This window comes from Gymnoscopelus braueri (assembly GCF_963280865.1).
Source record: "Gymnoscopelus braueri genome assembly, chromosome: 3".
Classification (NCBI taxonomy): Eukaryota; Metazoa; Chordata; class Actinopteri; order Myctophiformes; family Myctophidae; genus Gymnoscopelus; species Gymnoscopelus braueri.
Genome location: NC_137612.1, coordinates 32106640 through 32129493, shown reverse-complemented (window position 1 = coordinate 32129493; position 22854 = coordinate 32106640). Strand labels below are relative to the sequence as shown.

Sequence of the window (22854 nt, the reverse complement as noted above, 5' to 3'; positions counted from 1 at the left end):
ATTAGCAGGTAGTGTGTGTTTATTTTTAAATGGAGGTTAGGATGGAATCTAAAACCAACCTCAGTGTTAACTCACTTTCAACCTATCGCTCCTATTTTGGGCATGGTACGGGTCCATTTGGTTCCATTTAACTCTTTCTCGGTTAAATTCACACCTGAGGACATTGCTGTGGTATGTTGCAAAATGTTACCTGCCAGGGCCAAGAGTTGGACTGGCCACCTCACCTCCCACAACTCTCTCTCAACACTGTCCTCCAGATACCTGGCTGAGGCTCCAGATCAGCCAGCACTGAGGAGGACACATGGGGGACAAACAGATAACGATGTAAACTAATTGGGCATAGTTTCACGGTTGTGCCAAAAATGCTGTTATATTATTTAAATGCGGTTTCTAAGCGAGTGTTTGTTAGTGAGCGAGTGAGTGAGTGAGTGACGTGAGTGAGTGAGTGAGTGAGTGAGTGAAGTGAGTGATCAGTGAGTGAGATGAGTGAGTGAGATGAGAGTGACAGTGAGTGTGCGTGTGAAAAAGTGAGAAAGAGAAGGAGAATGAAATGTGCAAGTGAGATACTTAAAAGTAAACCCATTGTGTGTGTGTGTGTGTGTGTGTGTGTGTGTGTGTGTGTGTGTGTTGTGTGTGTGTGTGTGGTGTGGGTGTAGTGCGTGCGTGCGTGCGTGCGTGCGTGCGTGCGTGCGTGCCGTGCAGTGCGGTGTGTGTGTTGTGCAGGTGTGCAGGTATGTGTGATATTTATTACCCATGAGCTGCAAAAGTGGTCAACACCAAAAGTCTGAGCATGTCTGCAGTGTTCCAAAACGTTTCTGCAAAGAAATGGGGCTACTCCCCTTCTTTTATAGCTGAAGTTGACCTTCAATTGATCTGGAATGTGTGGTTATAGCCTTCCCCTGTGCCAGCAGCCAGGGTATGCCACACACGTTATCATAGTCAATGGCCTCACACCCCCCTGATGTGACCAATGGTAAATGATCGTACTCTGTGTAGAATGGCACAGCAACTCTATGTTCAAAGGATAGCATGAGCCACTAATACTCACGTGTAATGCATTTTTGCCTGAAAAATAAACAAAAACAAATGACACTTGATTTCAGGAAAATGACTGCCTGTGTAAATGTATAGCCAATTATGGTTGTTTGTTGTTGTTGAGACAGATAGTAGGTCTATTCCAGTCCGAGATTTGATTCTAAAGAATAGTGGATTTTAATGCAGATTGAAAATTTAATAAATATCAGTATTTCAGTTCTATTCTTCTTATTGTTAGCCCACATCACAGTTTTAAGGTTGCAACAATGTGGGTGAAAGAACAGATGGCTGGATTTTCATGAAACACCCCAAAATAAATTATTAACTTTTAGGGCGAAAAGGACTAAGTCTAAATTATAATCAGTCATATCTTAGGTAGAAATATTGTTAGGCTATATCATGACATGCATAGTCTTGACTACAATGGTGTATTATGGCCATTGTAGGTAACAAAAAAAGAAGAAGTAATGAGTGGGGGGAGGAAGGGTTATATTCAGAGAACAAGTTTAAAGTCAGAGGTGTGCTGAGTGCACTCTTTCTAGTTACGCTTTATTTCTATTTCTTCCAAAAGCACCCACTGAGTGTATACCCTTATGCACTCCGTGTGCAATTGCTTCGTTTGCATATTTCATTTTCGTTTTTGACCTAAGGTTTAAGAAATGCTGAGGTAGGATAATTTGAATGACCCCAAAAGCCAAATATTTATAGACTTGCGTGCTAAAAGGGTAGGGGCTTGCTTAAGCTGTTTGATTTGAGCATAAGAATGTTTATCTGGCAGGGCCAGGAGTTGTGTCTAGTCACATAACCTCCCAAAACTTCATACCATATTCACCAGGTTTAGGGCCTCTGCATGTCAGGTCCAAATTTATGTGGTACAGTATGTGTTAGTGTGCGTGCGTGTGTGTGCATGTGACTTAATGTGAATTTGAAAAATCATCTATCAGGAGACCACAAGGGGAGGTAAATGCAAATTCCCACAGAAAGGAGGTGTCATTCACTACTGCCGTTTTTCCCTTTTCTCCTTTGTACATAATGTTTTGTATTTGTTGATGACATGTATTATTGTGTTATTTTTTTATACTATGTTGATACATTTAATACATAGGACCACAACGGAAACAAGTCCCCAGGACTTTTTTTGTGCTTTTAGCCTAATAGCCTTGGGGCTCTATTCAGAGCCCCAAAATAAGCTTGTCATATTAGTCAGATCCGGAATAGTATATGAAAGCCATTTAAAATATGTATACTATTGGTACACACTGGCTGCTCCCAAATAATTAATTACATCATGTTGCGACAACGCTCCTACGTGGTACACAGACAAACAGTAGCACATGGGTATAATAAATTGGACAGTTTTAGGAAAGGTCTATACTATAGCCTATGTACTCACGTTGGCTGTTATCGTTCTATTTCCACCGTTCTAATGGATTCCAGGGGTGTGTAAACATCTCTGAAGTTGCTCCATAGTTTCCTCTGAAGTGACGCAGTTTTTAAAGTTAACTTACATCCATATTGTCCCCGTTATCTTTCATCATCCACCTTTGTTCAGTAATCCCGAACAGAGCTAAACTTTAAGTTTACATCAATCAAAGCCTCTCAAACCCAGACACATTGCTGCGATGCGTATGTGCGTCGCCTACCCAAAATAACAGACATACAAGCTATCAACGGCGCTGCGTCATGTCGTGTCGACAGCTACAGATCTGTTATTTTGGACAGCATACAATGAGGCGCGCGCGCGCCACGGAGTAGCCTATCACTAAACCAAAAACATTACATTACGTGGTCAACAACATACTAGACATGTAACTTGCTTGGAGCTTAATGCAGTGGTTCTCAACCTGTGGGTCGAGACCACAATGGAGCACCCAACGCCTGGCGAGCTTGTAGATCTGCTATTTTCACAATATTTATCTGTGGAACCGAGTCAAACAAAATGGGGGGGTCCCCAGTTCAAATATGGTTATTTTGGGGGGTCATGAACGTAGCGTTTACGCGGGGAATATAATAATAATATAGGCTAATATATATAATATAGGCTATAATATAAATAATATTGACCCGCACGTCCCGCAGCAGGGGTTTAATGAGACAGCAGCCAAAATGAAAATCACACTATGATCCGATCATCTTATAAAAAATGTAAGTGCTTAAGATTTTAGCCCAAACCCAACGGGACCCGACCCGGCCCGTCGGCACCGGCTGAGCCGGGTCTAAGTTTTTTTTACATCCAAATAAATTCACATATTAATTAATTTGTAGCGTAGGCTATTGTGTTCACAATAAGCAACTTGTCATATTAGTCAGATCCCCAAGAGTATATGAAAGCCATTTAAAATAGTTATATATTCCTACACAGCTGATGCCAAATAATTAATCAACAGGGCAGCGCAACGCTAAAGTAGCCTAGGTCAAATCAATCACTGTCTTGTCATGACGCAGCAGTAGAGAGCTCCCTTTAAAGTTTAAAAACCATAACATGACATAAATAATGGATCTTCAGAACTTTCTTCATGTCTTTTTCACCTCAAAATAAATGTTGGATTATTTCTTCAAATGAAAGCACAGGCAGCGGCCAGAAGGTAACATTTGATGTGATTTCTCCATTGCAAAAATGATTACGGTTATTCTATGAAAACATATATTTCATAGAATAACCATAATCATTTTTAAAATGGTTATGGGGCAGTGTATATATTTATATAGCCCTATTTGCTCCAAGCTGTTTTTTAAATAAAATATAGACTGTTAGGGTAGAATGACTCCTGTTCTTAACGAATTACCAAGATTTAATGAGAAATAAGGCTTCTTTAGAAAAATGACTGACGGGCTGGGCTGGGTCTAATTTGTCAATTATTAGTCGAGCCAGGCTGAAATATTTAGGGGATATGAAAGCTCTAGTTAGTAGTTTGAAGTGCTCATGTGGCCTGCTTCTTTTTGTTTTCATAGACCTGCGACTGCGTTGCTTATTTCTCTCCAAGGCTGGCAACACGGCTCATGGTCCAACGCACAAAGCCATTGTAGTGTCTGTGTGCACTTGACGGGTGATTTTATAAACCAGCGGGTGCTTCTAGAATCCACTATCCCCCGTCCCCAAGCCGTACCCATGTGTGTCTGTAGAATTGCAATGTGGGGGATATAGCAACAACACGCCCACAGGCACACCTCCACGCGCAAATAACGGCGTCGGCATAATGGTGACGGGTAGAGCAGGTGCTAGAATAACCTATTGGGGCGGCGCAGGTCCATTATCCCGATTTAACGGGGAATTTTTGGCCTGAGAATGGGGCCCTTGATGTCTGACTTAAACGTGCTGTCTACATTTCTGACTAATAAAGTATTCAATCAATCAATCAATGCTTTTGTTTGAAACTTTGTTTGTAATGCATGTGCATGTGATTTCATAATGCCATCGGGGTCCCTGTAAAATAATTACAATCCAATAATTTGAGTTCCCCTCAAAATCCTCTGACATTTTCTATTTGACACTTCCGATCTACAAGGCTACAATGCATTGCCATGTGACACGTTGTGAGATTGTAGATTGATTGTTTTTGCATGACACCGTCACACAATTAAGTATGAATCAGGCTTAACCATGTCTGCAGGGTTACTGGGCTATAATTCTGGGTAAATATAGGCAACACACATGTCCTTATATTCTCTTACTATAATGCTTTGCATTATGTTGTCTGTTGTAATGGATTTGATACTGAATGGCCACGGCAAAGGGAAGAGCATCCCACAAATCCCATTTAGGGAGTGACTAACTGCACTTTGAGTGGTCCTACTTTATCTTAATAAATCAACCATTCATCAGAAATACATTCTATCCACAATGTTTACTGAGCCTAACCAGATGAACAAAGAAACTAAATCAGGCAAGTACAATGTGACAGTGCTGTTTAATACTGTTTATTCACAGACACAGGCAGCAACCAAGCTGAACAAGCGTTCTCACTTCCACATCCTTTTTAACCCATGATCTGAAAAAGGAAGGACAGAGAAATTAATACCTGCAAAGATTTGCCTGAAATGTGACAGGAATTGACCCACAGCAATGAGAGAGATAGATATATGGAGTACGGAGTAATACTGACTGAATTCATCCAGCTGATGTAGTCAGAGGAGCGGGTGAAGACAGTGGGCTTCTTGTGGGCGTTGCAGCCGGAGCCAGACACAAAGCTGGTCACACCATGGACAACCCACTTGCCGCCGAAGGAACAGTTCAGAGGTCCACCAGAGTCACCCTAGGATGTGACAATGACAACAAACCACAATGACAACAAACCACATCATCAACATACTTAACATACTTAATGGGGCCTGTTGGCTCAACTAATTAGTGGGCTGGCCACATATACAGCATCCTGAGTTTCTTTGCAATCAATGTCGAATAATGCCTTAAAATGTCATTTTTGTGACTGTCTTACTTAGCCCCTGCCATTGTACAAAGAGAAGCCTTGGATGAGACATTGTACATGAACAAATCTTTACTGACACGAGAATTCATCCACTGACTAACGCACTCTGACTAACTGCTCTTTATTTTATCCTGCTCTCTGTCTGTCTGTCTGTCTGTCTGTCTGTCTGTCTGTCTGTCTGTCTGTCTGTCTGTCTGTCTGTCTGTCTCTGTCTCTGTCTCTGTCTCTGTCTCTGTCTCTGTCTCTGTCTCTGTCTCTGTCTCTGTCTCTGTCTCTGTCTCCGTCTCCGTCTCCGTCTCCGTCTCCGTCTCCGTCTCCGTCTCCGTCTCCGTCTCCGTCTCCGTCTCCGTCTCCCTCTCTCTCTCTCTCTCTCTCTCTCTCTCCCTCTCTCTCTCTCTCTCTCTCTCTCTCTCTCTCCCTCTCTCCCTCTCTCCCTCTCTCTTCCTGCCAGCAGCCATCGTCCCCTGCTGCATTGTTATTCTCTGCATCAATGCCTGGTGGGTTTGTGTACGTTTGTGTTGCTTCCCTCTGAGCCTGGCTGTAACAATTTCCCCACTGTTTCTTTTTCTTTCTTTTTTTTAAGTAAAAAAAAAGACCTCACCTGGCATCCAGACTCACTGGCGCCTCCGGCACAGACCATGGAGTCCTTGACGGTGCTTCCCCACCATCCATAGCTAGTGCAGGTCTTGTGATCAACAACGGGCAGGTAGGCCTGCTTCAGCTGGGCAGACAGGTTTCCACCAGCTGGGAATGACACAGAAAAGAGACAGCTAGGGGATTGCACAAGAATTGCATAAGGGGATGGGAAAAGCAGGTTCAAAGAGCAGCAATTAAACATTATTACAGTAATTGCATGCTTTTCTACAGAGAGCTTTGTTATGTAAATGCTGTTTCTATTTTAAACAGTTTAGGTCGGGCTCACTCTGAGTGCGTCCCCATCCACTGATGTAGCAGGGGTTGTTGTGGGGCAGGACCTGGCCAGAGGGGGGCAGAGCACCCAGCTGAACATAGTTGTTCAGAGTAGCATCAGAAGACAGCTTCAGGAGGGCGATGTCCCACCTGTGAGTCAGAGCAACATTCCCATGAGGTTTCCGAGAAATTAATCTTTGTTTACACAGCCTTTACTTATCCCCAGTGTTACTTGAACTCAGAGAGTGTGAAAATGGATCCATTTTGATATTCTCTGGCTTCCTGTGTGCATTGTGTTCCATTTGAAGCGCACCATGGCACCATGTTGAACATTTTTCAATGCGATCTGAAAATTGATTTGCAATATTTTTAGCATTATTTCTGGGCTATATTTGAACATTCATTGATTTGTTATAGCACATTCTGTTTTCAGTGGGTGCCGGTGCCACAGGCCAAAAATAGCAGATCTACAAGGTCACTTGTAGATCGGCTATTTTTGATGCAGCACACTGGTGCGCGACTAAGTACATCAAAAATACAGTGTTACGAACCCTGCAGCAACATTGTTGGAGTTCCATCCGGGGTGGAGATGGACACGGCTGACACTCATGTACTGCTCAGTGCCCTCTTGGCTGTTGATGTTGTGTTCTCCAAGAACAACACGCCAAGTCCTGGTCCTGTAGAGCCACAAGGCATACGCATCACATCCAACAAACCATAAAACTAAGTCAAGAAATGCTTCGCTCTGCTTTTCTGGCTCATCTTGACTAGCAATTTTGCTGAGACACACAGAACAAACAAAGTCACTTCCGATTACTGTATATACTTGCAATTAAAATGTTTATTGAAGAGACAGTCTGGGCAAATGCCAGGCATTTTGCCTGAAACATTCTGTTTTTTTTCAAATACATGTTTTAATTGCAGAGTCTCTTCCTTTGTCTAGTATGCCTTCAGGTCCTTTCCTACATATTGTTTTAGAGGTGTGTGAAGTCTGTTGTTTCTTTTGCTGAGACACAGTAAGAAATGCCAGACAACAATGAAATGCGAATCACTTGTAAACTGATGTTTCACACTCAAATAGGTTGATCTGTCTAAATGCTGACCTTTTTGACACTGATCAGCTGGACATTGATATTTCTGGTGCGTATTTCATGCCGAGGGTAACTCAGGGAATGGATGGACACAGTTACACTCTCTTTGTACACCTCCCCAAGGTGAAAACACATTCGTTTTCACCTTGGGGATAACATAGTGATGTGTGAAACTCTCACCTGTCCACACAGTGAGCAGCGGTCATCACCCATCCTCTCCTGATCAGAGTTCCTCCACAGGTGTGGTGGAAGCTGCTTCCAGACTTGTACTGCAGAGAGATCTGGGAGGGGCGGCGGCATAGTAATCATGTAATAAACTCACTGATACATAATGTCATCTTGGCAGAGTGCCCAAGGACGAGGATTCAACTAATTGGATACAATTTCACTATGCAAAGTGAAGTTGGCATTAATCGATGCAAAATTGCCCCTCACATGACCGAAGGGAGTTTTGGGGGGGAAAAAACACTTCAAATAGTCTTCACAGTAAAATCCTCAGTGTTCATTTAACTTGCTGGGCGTTTACAAATGGAACCAAATGGACGCTTTACGGGTCCATTTGGTTACATCTGTACCGTTCCAGAGTTAAATTAACACTCAGGATTTTACAATGTACACTGAAGTATAAAGTGGCTTTGAAAGTCAAACATCACATACCTGCCAGGGCCAAGAGTTGGGACGGGCCACCTCACCTCCCACAACTCTCTCCTCAACACTGTCCTCCAGATACCTGGGCTGAGGCTCCAGGTCAGCCAGCACTGAGGAGGACACATGGGGGACAAACAGGAAGATTTACAGGTGGCCATGAAGCATCGGGCCTTGTATTCAGTGTTGATTTTGTAGACTAAAACTATGACGAAGAATGTTTTGCAACTGCCTTTTTTCACTGACGAAAACTAAATAAAATGTAAAACCTATGATGACTAAAACTATCACAAAGTATATTGACAATTTCCTCAATAAATACAAACTAGACTAAAATGTTAGGGAGGTACTAGTGGAGAACAGATCCAGTAGAACTAAGACAAGTCATTTTAAGCTTGGCTGCACGTGGGTGTCGTGCTTCGAAAATAGCATATCTATGTCTTTTGTAGATGGGCTATTTTCGGTAGCCGATCTACAAATCAGGTATTACGACGCCATCAAGGCGTAAAATTCATTTTAGTTGACTAAATCAACTGTAGAATTTAGTCAACTAAAATCGTATAATATTTAGTCAACTAAAACTGAACCATTTCAGATGACTAAAATATGACAAAAGAAATTATGGAATTTTATTCAAAAGACTACGACTAAAACTATATAAAAATGTGCTGTCAAAATGAACACTGCTTGTATTCTAACAGCAGACAAGCAGAATGGGCTGGACGATGGAGCTCTTACCCAGGGCTGCGAGAGAGGTCAACAGAAGAAACCTGAGCATGTTTGCAGCCTGCTTTAAAACTTTCTGCACCAGAGATTTGAACAGGCAACCATTTTATAGTCTCAGGGGTCCCCTCTGCTGATAGCGGACCCTTTTGTGTGTGTGTGTGTGTGTGTGTGTGTGGGGGGGGGGGGGGTATCGCTGCTCAAGAGTAGCAGAAATCCACCTGTGTTCATCCCACTGTTATCACTGGTATGTGCATTAGCTGACACAGACATTTGTGCATTGTGCAAACATTACTGTACACGTTGCACGTTGACAATTGCCTTACTTCTCGTCTTGTGAAGATATGTCAAGAGCATTTGTTTAAAGATATACTGTTTGCCTATTATTTTCATAATGTTGCCTGCACATGCTCTACCTCCTGTAAATACTATGTTGCTAAACTTTGTCATGAACAACCATTGCACCAATGATCAGGGCTAATGCGCACATCTGCATTTACAATATGCCCACGTATTTCACCTAATTCCACCAGACGATAACATTGAATGTGGATAATATGGATTGTAAGCATATTGTTCATACACTGCAGATTTGACTGATAGGGATCAATCATCATTGTACTTTCTATCATAAAACCACTGAGACGATTCAATACCAGATTTGAACCTGAGATGCACAGTAGATCACAATTGCATCCGTGCTACTCACACAGGATAATTTCCTGAAGCCTGATTTATACATCTACAAGCTCAGACGTGTCGCGATGCAACCCATTGTGAACGTGTAGATTGGCTATTTTTGACATGTGACACCATTGTACATTATAAATTAAGCGTTAATCTGTCTTGTCCAAGTTTGAGGGGAGAGTTGCTTAAGGTCTAGATAATTATTGACTTCACAGTCCAGAACCATGTGATTTATTCTATTTAGGATCAATATTGTTTAGAATTTTTAACCTGGCAAAACATTATGGAAGTTCCAGAACATTCTCATGAACACTTTGTCACATCCTGAAGTTGCTCTATGACAGATTTGCACACTCATTCATCAGTGACATCATGACATAAGATCTTCAGCTTACTAGTTAGCTACTACTTGGATAAGAGGAATTAGAAGTAGTCATAATGAAATTTCTACTTGTTCATCTTCATCCATCCTCTGTGATCAGCAAGACTTGTGAGATATGAGAAGAAAACCTACTTGTATTAAGGCTAAAACTTAGTAGCACTAAGCAAGTATAAATTAAGCTTTAGATTTGTGATACATATCCATTTGGCAAAGGCAGCCTGGCACCTTTCCCAACAAAGGGCTAACACAGTGACACCGGGGGACACATTAAATAGCATCTTGGCAGAGCAAAATGCAATTAGCATATAATCAATGAAAGATGTTACTCATTGTTCATCTTTTTATTATAAAGAGCTTTTATTTATTTATTTGTATCTGTGCTTCAGGGAATAGGCAATTCAGTTCATATCAGGTAGATATGCATTTTAAACCTACAAATATTTTTTCTGGCCTCTTTGCAGTACATTACTGTATATACATCAAATTATGTCATATTATAGGGACTACACCATGAATTTGAACTTTTTCTTATTTTTTGTGTGTTTTTGGTCTCCCCTACCTCTCTTCTATCCCCAAGGATACCCCAGTTTGAACACTCAGGCTTTCAAAGCAAATCTGGGGTTTTCTGTAAATTGGTCTCAAAACAGGCCAAACTGATTTGGTCCCTGACGTGACGTCACGTCAGGGTACAATCCCTCCCATTTTTCAGTTCCAACCAAAAAAAAAGGAAAAAAAAAAGTTTTCTTTCTTATTTTGTTCTTATTTTATTTTTTTTTACTTTTCCCACACAGAACCAGGAGATAACATGCATACAAACTGGCTCAATCGCGCCCCATGCCAAACAGGACAATGTGGTATTGCAGGTGAAAGTGCTTTATAAGCCAGAGAGAAGTTAGTTGGAATGAGTATATCTGAGGCTTGATTTAGGCTCAAACCTTTTGAAAAACGTTTCAGGGACATAAACAATATGATATTAAATATTATTATTATTTTTTAAATTCATGGTGTAGTCCCTTTAATAGACAAGGGCTGTAACAGTAGACAGCAGGAGAAATTTGACTGTGTCTGCAGAGTTGCATGTCAAGAGGTTTTTCTAAATAACTACTTTTCCCCCATTTTGTACCCACACAACCTTTATCTATTCTCAACAGATTTACAGATCAGTTTGTGGGCAAGCAGGTGCCCACCTGTATCTCTCCCAGTTTGTCTCACCAATCAATGGGTATATTTAGAAAGGGGGGGGGTGAACACACTCTACTGTAAGTTGTGCTTATGAAAATATAACAAGAAAACCGTGACTCGTTAAAAAAGAAAATCTTCATATCTGTTTTGATCATTTGTCATTTATTTGTTCTCCTAATATGCCAACCCCATCAGTTAACCTGCGCACATTGTAGTCTACAGTACCACGTGTCTCCTGTGATGTAGGCTACATGGGTTCGCCAGACACTTGTCCACCTGGCAGTGCGGAGTTTCCCTGGGAGAGTGTAGGATGCGTGTCCCTGTCCCACTGAACAGCCACCTCGACCAACCAGTCACTAGTGATGTTTGCCAAGGGGTGTATGTATGTACGTATGTATGTACAGTATGTATGTACAGTATGTATGTACGTGTGTGTGTGCGTGTGTGTGTGTGTGTGTGTGTGTGTGTGTGTGTGTGTGTGTGTGTGTGTGTGTGTGTGTGTGTGTGTGTGTGTGTGTGTGTGTGTGTATGTATGTATGTATGCCACCATCCATCCATAAACATATTGGAGTTCACCTTATGGAGAACATAGCGTGGTTTAGTCAGGAGGTTACAGCACATTCCACTTGAAAGGCACACAACGTTTGTCTAATATGTTCTTTGGGGAGGATAATTACAGGCTGTTTCAAAGAGTGAATATGTAAATGTATTCATGTATCATAATCTGTTGCTAGTATAAGATATAAGAAATGACTAAGAAAATGACTAAGAAATTAGTCAGTATGTTGTAATTCTATGTTGCAGATTTGCCAGAGTGGAGAAAGGAAACATTGACTGATAGCATGCACCTGTGCATAGGTCTATAAATCCCATGAGGCCTCTGGGCTTGTAGCTTTCTGCTCTGGCTGTCATGCACTTTCCTCACAAAACATTTTCTCGGTCTATGATAGTTTCTTTCGTTTTTTTTGTAGAATTTTGTCTTGACACTACACAAAGCACAATTAAATTTTAACCCATACAACCTTAAATGTAGTTGTATACAAAGTAGGTTCAGGAGTGGAGACCACCCTCTGCTTATCACAGCCGTCCTCAATCGCTTCCCTAGTGTCTACCACAACTACCTGTCCTTCACTCATTAGGCACTCCCCATTCATAATCACCCCTATCCACTACACCTGCCTCCACTCACCTCAGCCAATCCTTGTTGCAATCACCACAGTATAAAAACACCTGTGAGCTTTCAACCCCTGTTTGTGCTGAGCCACAACAAACCAAACATGGGTCGTGAGTATTGCGCTTGTAGATCGGCTCCGCCTTTCATTGCTTTCAAGTTCGTCCTCCGCCACCCCAACCTCCTCCTTCCGGACCTTCCCCCTCGATTCTCGCTCTTCTCCCTTCTGTCTTCACTTCTCTAGGAATCCAGGGGGGACAGTGACGGAGCTCAGCCTAGACGACCGACCGCTCCCCTAGTAGAGCAACAATGGCCGTCAGCTCCTGAGACGACTCTCCAACAAGACCTCAGCGTCACCCCACCTTCTCATCCCGTCACCTCCTCATCCCGTCCCACATTCATTTCGTTTCAATAAACCGTTAAACTTAAGTAGAGGTGTGGTCTCTTACTAGTGAATGACATTTTACATTTAGAATATTTATTGAAAAGATTTAAGTTTATCTGGGTTGTTTTAGTAGTTATAAAGTTACTTGTTTCTAAATGAAAGTGTATAGGGAAATGACAAATAAAGCAAATCTGAATGGTAAATTGTACAGATCATACTTAAAACTTAAAGGAGGAGTTCACCCAAAAAATTACATATTTTCTATCAATTACACACCCCATGAAGCCTTGATTTCATGGATTTATTTTTGTTTTTGTGGCATTCCTAAGACAATAATTTGAGGACTTTGTGTATTTCCGGTAGGAGACACAAATAATCTACTTTGTGTCTCCTACCGGATACATTAGCCGGTAGGAGACTGGAATCAAATTATTAGCTTAGGAATGCGACAAACAAAAAAGAATCCATGGATTCAAGGCTTCATAGGGTGTCCTTTAAGCCTGATTTATTCATGTAACAAACGTCGTAATTAATCAATCATGCATGATCATCTTAATACATTTTATTGCTTTGTTCAAGGTTGTTATAGGGTGAATGTTGAGAAGTGCCGTTTTCAAAAGCTCTGTCTCCAACAGGGGCGTCACTACCGTCACGCAGACAACGCGGTTGCGTTGGGGCCCATGATGTTAGGGGCCCCTCCCCAGTCCCCACCCCCCCCAAAAAAAAATGAATTAAAAAATAAACCTGGGTGGGCCCCTTAACATTGTAATTGTTAACCAAGGTTGATTTTATGTCGCAACATAATATCTCAAATTCGGACCATGACTGACTGTCACGTTAATTTTATGGGAGGAGGGGATGACCGTTACATAGATGTTTGACTTTTATGGCCGTTTTCTGTGTTTTTCCTTCATTCAGTAGTGTTTGGTCGGTTACAAAACCGTTGTTTATGTACCCGAAATCCGTCACAAACCCGCGAAAAAATAAACCCCTAATAACCGCAAATTTTTCACGCGAGCACGTTCATGAGGGCCCACTGTGACCACCTCGCGTCGGGGCCTACTGTTGCCTCGTTACGCGACTGGTCTCCAACTTAGTCCATGACCTGTAAATAATTTAATAGCACACATAACACAATTTAATCTGAAACCAACGTTATATACTACAGCATACATTTCTGAGGAACATTGTTTGACAGAACTACTGTGCTAAAAAGTAAAGAATTAAAGAATTATGACTGAGCCCATATTTTAAGTTTATATTAAGATACAAAAAACTATAAATGATGACACCATTAAAACTTGCAGGTAATAATCTCTCTGTCCTTTTTCAGATCAAGCTCTAAAAGGACATCCTCTTATTCTCTGTGAAGATGTGAGAACACCAAAGAAAAACAGGAAGAAACCACCAAGCTGAACAAACTGCCTGTGTCTTTAAAGAATAAACAGTAGGCCTATTAAACAACACTGTCATTATAGTACACTTTCCTGATTTAGTTTGTTTGTTGATCAGGGCATTTGCTAGGCTCAGTAAACATGGTTTACTCTATAAATACATTAGTCATTGTGGATAGAATGCATTTCGGATAATTACTGCCATATAACCACTAATGCATGCAGTATAGTCACTCCCTATATGAGATTTGTGGGGTGTTCTTCCCTTTGCTTTGGCCATTGACTATCAAATCCATTTAATCAGACAACATAATGCAACATTTAAGGAAATGTGTGTTTTGCCGTGAATTATATCCCAATAACTCTGCAAACATGCTTACTTAGATGTATATCCTGTGGCACAAAAAGTCAAGTAAAGATTGAATTGAATATATTTTACAGGGACTAACGGCATTATGAAAGCACACACAAGCACATGCATTACATACAAACACATGCACAAATTCATTGCGATACAAAAAACAACTAGACTACAATTTTATCTAGGCCTGTAAATGCACATAATCTGTGTATCCGTCACCGTGTGCGTTGTGCGTATGTCGAGAACTGTCCGACCAATGAACTTAAATCTTGGATAGGCCTTTGTGTATTGCCCAGGACTCACGCGAGTGATGTACCGAGTGAGAAGTTGTTCGGATTGGTGGTTGTCCAGAAATATATTTATAAAACCACAAAAATGTATCAATCTGTCTTTTAGTCTGTCTGTCTGTGTCACTTTCATGGCCATATATGGATATCCCTGATACAATATGACGTAATATACAGTACATGCACAAAATGTCTATCTGGCTGTCTATGTCCCCCCCCCCCCAGCATACCTCAAGAGCCGTTTGACCGTTCAACTTCAAACTTATATCCCAGAGGCCCCGAGGGAGTGCAGAAATCATAGTGGCCTAATGTCGGCAGTGAATGTCACCTCCTTTCTATGGGAAAATTGAGTTTATCTCCCCTTGTGGTCTCCTGATAGATGGATTTTCAGGCCTCTTTTGAAAGAAGCCAGTGATCCACATTCTTTAAGGGATGGTGTCAGGGCATTCCAGAGTTTGGTTGCAGAGTAGTAGAATGAGAATTTTCCCTTGTTTGCTCTATAGATGGGTGGTACCATATCGTTGTCGCTCCCTCTAGTATCGTGGCTGTGGGTGTCACTCACTTTGGAGAAGTAGTTCGTCAGGTATGAGGGTATTGAGGGTATGGAGGGCAATGCCCCTGTAAAACAATGTAAAACATTTATATAAGCTGTTCCAGAGACGTACTGTTGGACAGACGTACCCAGAGGAGATGCGGTTGGCGTTCCATTTGAGGTGAATGTAAACCTGGCTGACGCTCCTGTAGGCCTATATTGCTTGTGTCGTTCGTAGTCGCTTAGGTGATGAACTCCAAAAGACAGTTGTTTGCGCTGGAATAGGCTTTGCTTACTTATCTAAACACTGATTAGATGTAGAATTTAAGTGATAAAACAAGCAGGGAAAAGGGGTGTGATAATACAACACAAAAGGAAATGCAAACACAAATTTTGTGTGTGAAATTGAAAAGCCCAAAGGGATGATTGTACAAAATATAAAATATACTTTTTGAAAGAACCAACTTCCATAAATTGGCTTGACACAAAGTTGAAAGTTGTGCATTTGCTAACATTTGTTTTCACCCACTGCGTACAAGACAAAAAAAAGAAGAGAACCGATACTGTGCCGTTTTTGGGGGGATGTGGGTGGAAATACAGTACAAGTGTTACCTGCCAGGCCAGGAATGCAATCCGGCAAACTGACCTCCCACGACCCTTACCTCCACACTGTCCTCCAGATAACTGGACTGACTGTTTCTCCAGCTCAGCTCCAGAGCAATGTTTGAGGATTTATCTTTTCTATTTACGGTAAATGAGAGACACAGAGAAAGAGAGAGTGGGAGAGATGGTGATATACAGTAGATAGCAAAAAGACACAGTTGGCCTTCATTTGATTTGGATAATGTGCTCACACATGGCCTGTGTCAGCAGCCAGGTATACACCTGTGGTTTTTCCCATACATTTAGTTACTCGCCACCCTTTATGTAACTCTTTGTAGCACAGGCAGTTCTCATTCAGAAAAGGGTTGTTTGCCTGAAGCTGTATCTTTTTCTGTACTCTCACTTCACTCAAATGCGTACAACTAAGTATACCTGTTTTAGAAAACAAACAAACAAAACAGTGGGGAATATGAATGTAGGTTGTTGCTCGTGCTAAGGTGTTTAATGAATCATGTGATGTTAGCTACTGTAAATGCTAGTGATAGTCGAGGGACAGTCAGAAGCAAGACAACAAGATACACATGCTTGACACGCACACTTCCTTCCGTTACTTCTGTTTGTCGAGTAGAGCATAAAGAACCAGTGAGGTCTGGAAAGAAAGCACCCGGGATAGAATCTTTGGTCTGTGAAGGGGACCGTTTTTATTCTGTAGTCACTGAATGGGGACCAACCAAGGCTAACAAGGACAACCTGGAAGTGTGCATAATGTGGAGGTCTGCAAAATGCCAAACTTTTGACAATGTGTTAACCACATGAACTCTAGCATCCCTATTCTAGGCATGTCGTAATAGGCAAACATTTGCCAAAATATCCGAACATTTGGCGAAAATAGATCTACAAGCACACAACGTGTGAGCTTGTAGATCGGCTATTTTCTGAGAAGTAATTTGGTGTAAAGGGAAAAGGGAGGGGGGCCAAATATAGAGCCATGGTCAGAGACCGTGGTCAACGAAGTATATAGGGTTTAATCAACTTTCTTGACTTTTACCTTTGAACACCACATTTCATGGCCTTGTGTTCTGATTTGATGATGACAGTACAGTATATTGAGTCTTTGCGGATGTGTCTTATACATACTTATTCATATGAGAAAGGCTGCTATACATATACACACAGAGACCTCCATTTGAATGATTTCAGCTAATAATTGAACAAGCTTTAACTTAGAGTCTAGGTTTGTGTGACCTTACACACGCTCTGATGGAGAAAGATTTAAGTCAAACTGTTTGCCTTCTGAAAATAAAATACTTTTTGCACGGCTCTATCATTCTGACTGACTGTCTGTTAAGAGGATTACATCCTCTGATGTCACATTATTCATTAAATGGCTAGAATAAATGGCATAAAATAGACTATTCAGAATTAAAGAAAGTAATAATAAATAAGAGGAGTTTATTGATTGGCTTTAATCAAGTTTATTGCTGCACAGAGGGATCAGACTATACAATAGATGGACATATAGTTGAATGCAGCGTTCTCTTCTCCTCCTCAGATCATGACCTGTAAACAAAGAGAAAGACCACGTATTTAATTATAATAGACCTTAATTTAATCCAGAATACCTCAAATGTATGGAGTCAGGCTAGTCAGCAAACCGTCATGCATGTTTGTGATACATGATATCGCTTCTATACTGAAGCCGAGAGTTCATAAAATGTTCCTTTTTGAGAACACTTTCTCAGTTATGGATCTTATACTGACCGAGTCCATCCATTCAATGTAGGCAGAGACACGCGTGAAGACAGTGGGCTTCTTGGGAGCATTGCAGCCAAGGCTGGACACAAAGCTGGCAATACCATGGATGTAGTATCTACCATCCACCTGGCAGTTCAGAGGGCCACCAGAGTCACCCTATGCAGACAGAAAGAGAGAGTATGTTGACACAAGGGCCCAATTATTGATAAAGTGACAGCAACACATGCCAGAGGCAGTTATGTGATTATAAAGCATGCAAGATTTGAAACCTTCTATTATTCTCCCTTTTTCTGCATTTTGGTTCAATTTGAAGACACAACGTAAAATTCTCACTGTTACCTCTGAGTGTAAATATTGAAGCTGCAATCCGTAAGATTTATGTCCTGACCGGGATTCAAAACACTGGCTGACATTTATACTGCCGAGCTAAGAACGCCCGATTGAGCGTGGGATATATTTATAAATTTCACTTTGAGCTTCAGGCAATACCACTTGTCAGTTAATAGTGTTCCTACCCAACCACTGAATGTAAGTGTCTCGATAAAAGAGCAGGTAGACCAACAACCACAATTATTTTAACAGATTTTCAAAAATGTCCACACAAAAAAGACAAATACAGATAAGAGAAATAAAAAATCCAAGAAATTCCTTAAAAATAACTTTTAAGAAGTAGTGAAAATAGCAGATCTACTAGCTCATAACATGCCACATCACAACGTAGATCTGCTATTTTCACTAGCTTGGGTCTCGGAGAGACATAATTTCTCATTTGGGTCTCGAGCTAATACTAATACAGTATACAGTAGAGTACAGTATACAGTATGACGTAGATATGGCGTACAGTATGACTCCAAAAATTCTGCCTTTCAGCCCGATTAGAGTCTCATTGACTTCCATTCTGAAATTAAAGTTTAAAATATAAAGTATAAAGTATATAAATTAGTATAAAATGTAATTAAAAACATAGTGTGAACAAATATTTGTTCTGTGGCCTAAATTTGGCACTAATCTCTCCCTCCCTCTGGGGAGCCATGCCGCCAAAAGCCCGCTACGGCATAAATCATATGATATAATAGTTTCAGTTCTTGTTTCTCTTATGTACTGTACAGTACACTCACATTGCAGCCAGCCTCAGCACCGCCTCCCCCACAGACCATGTTGGTCTTCACAGTGCCACCCCACCAGTCAGCGCTGGTGCAGGTCTTGTGGTCAACCAGTGGAAGGTAGGCCTGCTTCAGCTGGGCAGACAGGGGGAGACCAGCTGGGAATATGAAAGAGAATAGAGACATGCGAAATGCCTTGAGTACAATAGGGAGGAGAAATGTACAACAATACAGCATAAAGCCAAAAATAGCCAACCTACAAGCTCACAACACGCCACGATGTGTTGCGTTGTGTCGTGTTAAGTCGCATTGTGTTGATTGGCTATTTTGTCCAAGGGACACCGGAATATGGATTATTAGGCATAAGTCTTCTACTACTACTACAACTACTGTACTACTAGTACTACTACCAGCAGCCTACTACAGCTATTTCTACAACTATTACTCCTAATACTGAAATTTGACACATAATTTTGCACACAGATGAGTGACACACCAAAATAGATGATTCATCTTACTTCCTCTTTGAACCAACCATTTTGGTCTACTGTTTGAACTAAAATAGATGTTCTGTCTTCTTTTAAAATGTGAGAATACAACTCTAGCATGTCTATACACTGGCCATCACAGAGATTGCATTTCCCCACCACTACACTTTTTACACATCCTCTGTTTTCATGTACTTCATGCTGTGGGTTGTTGTCAGTCATGCACTGTGCAACGAGGAAGGGGCTTGCTTTCAAAACACACAGCCACAAGAAAAAGGATGATTGACGGGAACAAGTTGCAGTCCTAAAGCCTCTTATGTCTACTGTATGTTTTATATTATATTATCCAACTCACTCCCAGTGCGTCCCCATCCAGTAATGAAGCAGTTGTTGTTGTGGGGCAGAATCTGGCCAGAAGGAGGCAGGGAGCCCAGCTGGACGTAGCTGTTCAGGGTAGCTTCAGAGGAGAGGCGCATCAGGGCGATGTCCCATCTAAACGTAAGTTAAGCACATCCAGGGTTGGTGTTGGGTTGAGTGCGAAACAGCAGCCCATGAAGCTGGCTGCCAGTTGGACTAGTTACATTGACAGTAAAAGATTTCAACCCAAACTTATCTTTAGCTAGTTCTTGTCTATAAGTTTGAAACATAACAATAACATAAAAAATGCAACCGAGAGACCTTGACGCACATCACCAGCACTACCGTGTGTCAGAGAAAACATTTACTTTGAACATGTTCTTTCTTAGATAATTATACAGTATCTACAAAGACACTTAGATCACCTTGAGATTATTACTGTAAACTTTCCCACAAAAGAAAATGGTATACCAAAGAAAATCAAACGGGCAATGTAACCACAATGAGTCTTGAAATCTATGATAAATGATAGGATGATCTGCCCACCCTTGTGACAGCTTGCTGGAGTCCCACTTGGGATGGACATAGACACGACTGACACTCATGACCTGCTCCCTGCCACTGTTGACGTTCAGGTCGTGCTCACCAAGGATCACGCGCCAGGTCCTGGAGCTGTGTTGTTGCAAAAGAAAAACAGAGATATTGTTCACATCAACTATGATAACCATCAAGTATAGCACTCAGTTCTGTATGTAAACGTTGTCTCTGCTCATCCATACCATCCTAGTTTTCAATCCCTCCCATATGTCATTCACAAATCATTGTACTGTTCAAGGCATGCATTTAAATGCTTAAAATGCCTTTCAAAAGGAAGGCATTTCTACAGTATCTGGCGTGATCACAGGGTTCAAATGATGCAATACCCCCGTCGTCAGTAACAGAGGTCTGACATGAAATGTTTAGAATGGCATTTCAGTGCTATATTAAGTGGTTATAATGAGGCACATCAAACCTCGGAACAACAAGACGACAGACTGAGATGTTATCATGCCTTGATGCCTGGTATAATTTGAACACCATGTTGTCACAGTGAAATTAGATTTTCATTGCTTTCTCAGAAAGAAGTCATTACATGAAAGTCTCTCCATTTTGTTGTCATCTAACCCAGCGGCTTGTGCCTCGTAATCATTAGTGATCACTCCCCAAACATTCTGACAGTTCTAAATTGCAGCACAGCAGTCCTCGTTGGAACTCACCCCTCATGGCAGGCTATATTTAAAAAAAAATGACTGAATGGATTAGATATTGTTTTTCACTTACAAACCAAATGTCTATACTTTTGGTATGAGGGCAAACGGCAAATGACAGGTAAACACCAGGCTGTTTCTTTATTTTGGTAAACATTTGCAAATGTAGCTTATTACACAAAATGCATATTGCACAAAACATGTTTTTTGTGTTTAACCAATTGAACCCCAGCGTCTCTATTCCGGTATATCATACTGGGCGAACATTCAAAAAAATAGGCAAACATTCGGGGAAAATTGTAGATCGGCCCTTTTTCACATTTGGTGTAGAGGGAAAAAATAAGGTGGCCAAGGATGTGGCAAGGGATCTGTCCCTTAATACAAACAGTATTGTATGCACAATATATGTTACCTGTCCACACAGTGAGCAGCAGTCATCACCCATGATGTCGTGAGCAGGGTTCCTCCACAGGTGTGGTAGAAACGGCTGCCAGACTTGTACTGAAGAGACACCTGAGAGAAACAAAACATTTTTGTTTATTTGATTGATTGATTGATTGAATACTTTATTAACAGTTTGCAAAAAGTACAGTGGTACGACTATACAATAATGCTAAAAGAATAACACAAAAAGCCTTGAGGGCTTGTTTCCATTGTGGTCCTATGTATTCAATTCATCAAGACATCTAAAGGTATACAATAACATACAAGAAATCATGAACACTAGGAGCAATCAAAATATATGTACAGAAAACATGGGGGGGGTCATTTCTGGTGTCAAGCTTAGAAGACTTGTCTAGAACCAGTTGCAATGCAAATTGTGCTCTTTTATGTCGGTTAAGGAGGGTAGGGAGTCGCACTTTTTTATGGGGCATTCCACATTTCGGTGCCATAACAGTAGAACAAATTTAACCCCATGTTTGTGCCAAATCTGGGTTGAACAAGATCAGTGATAGAAGTTTCTAGTGAAAGAAATAACTGTCATACTGTCATACATAACTGTGTGTTTATTTTTAAATGGAGGTTCCAGGATGGAATCTAAAACCAACCTAAGTGTTAACCACTTTCAACCTATCGCTCCTATTTTGGGCATGTCCTTTGACCCATTAAAACCGAGGACGCATCTGTGTAACCACTTTAACCATTATTTTATACTTTGGCTATTCAAAAATAGCAGATATACAAGCTCATAGCGTGCGCTATGAGTCTGTAGATCTGCTATTTTTGAAATATCTTGAAAAAAAATATTTGAGTTACAAATGTTCATGATTTTTAAAAAAAATTGCAGATCTACAAGCTCATAGCGCGGCTCTTGGTGCCGCTATGAGCTTGTAGATCTAAAATGACAGATGCTTTCCTGGTCTTAATGGGTTAAAAAAATATATAATTTTAGTCTTTCTGGATTAAATTCACACTGAGGACATTGCTGTGTATATGTTGCAAAATGTTACCTGCCAGGGCCAAGAGTTGGGACTGGCCACCTCACCTCCCACAACTCTCTCCTCAACACTGTCCTCCAGATACCTGGGCTGAGGCTCCAGGTCAGCCAGCACTGAGGAGGACACATGGGGACAAACAGAAAACAATGTAAACTAATTGGGCATAGTTTCACGGTTGTGCCAAAAATGCTGTTACATTATTTAAATGCGTTTCTAAGCGAGTGTTTGTTAGTGAGTGAGTGAGTGAGTGAGTGAGTGAGTGTGTGAAAAAGTGAGAAAGAGAAAAGAGAATGAAATGTGCGAGCGAGAGACAAAAAGTTAAACCTGTGTGTGTGTGTGTGTGTGTGTGTGTGTGTGTGTGTGTGTGTGTGTGTGTGTGTGTGTGTGTGTGTGTGTGTGTGTGTGTGTGTGTGTGTGTGTGTGTGTGTGTGTGTGTGTGTGTGTGTGTGTGTGTGTGTGTGTGTGTGTGTGTGTGGGTGGGTGGGTGGGTGGGTGGGTGTGCGCATGTTGTGCAGGTGTGTGCATTTATTACCCATGGCTGCAAAAGTGGTCAACACCAAAAATCTGAGCATGTCTGCAGTGTTCCAAAACGTTTCTGCAAAGAAATGGGGCTACTCCCCTTCTTTTATAGCTGAAGTTGACCTTCAGTTG

The 22854-nt window shown here is 41.2% G+C and overlaps 1 protein-coding gene across 2 annotated transcripts in view; it reads right to left on the bottom strand.

Annotated features, from left to right (window-relative positions):
- LOC308082300 (elastase-1-like) overlaps window positions 1-22854 on the bottom strand; it is a 27329-nt gene extending 4475 nt beyond the window's left edge. Inside the window, exons 1-6 of one of the 2 annotated variants that reach the window (XM_080424015.1) lie at window positions 22736-22854; window positions 22216-22316; window positions 21177-21277; window positions 20064-20189; window positions 6385-6521; window positions 6064-6206 (exon numbers count right to left, since the gene is read on the bottom strand). In XM_080424015.1, the coding sequence (XP_080280141.1) occupies window positions 6064-6206; window positions 6385-6521; window positions 20064-20189; window positions 21177-21277; window positions 22216-22316; window positions 22736-22775 (648 nt within the window). In that variant the 5' untranslated portion in view covers window positions 22776-22854. The remainder of the gene's footprint in view (window positions 1-6063; window positions 6207-6384; window positions 6522-20063; window positions 20190-21176; window positions 21278-22215; window positions 22317-22735) is intronic. The other variant, XM_080424014.1, reaches the window with a different exon arrangement.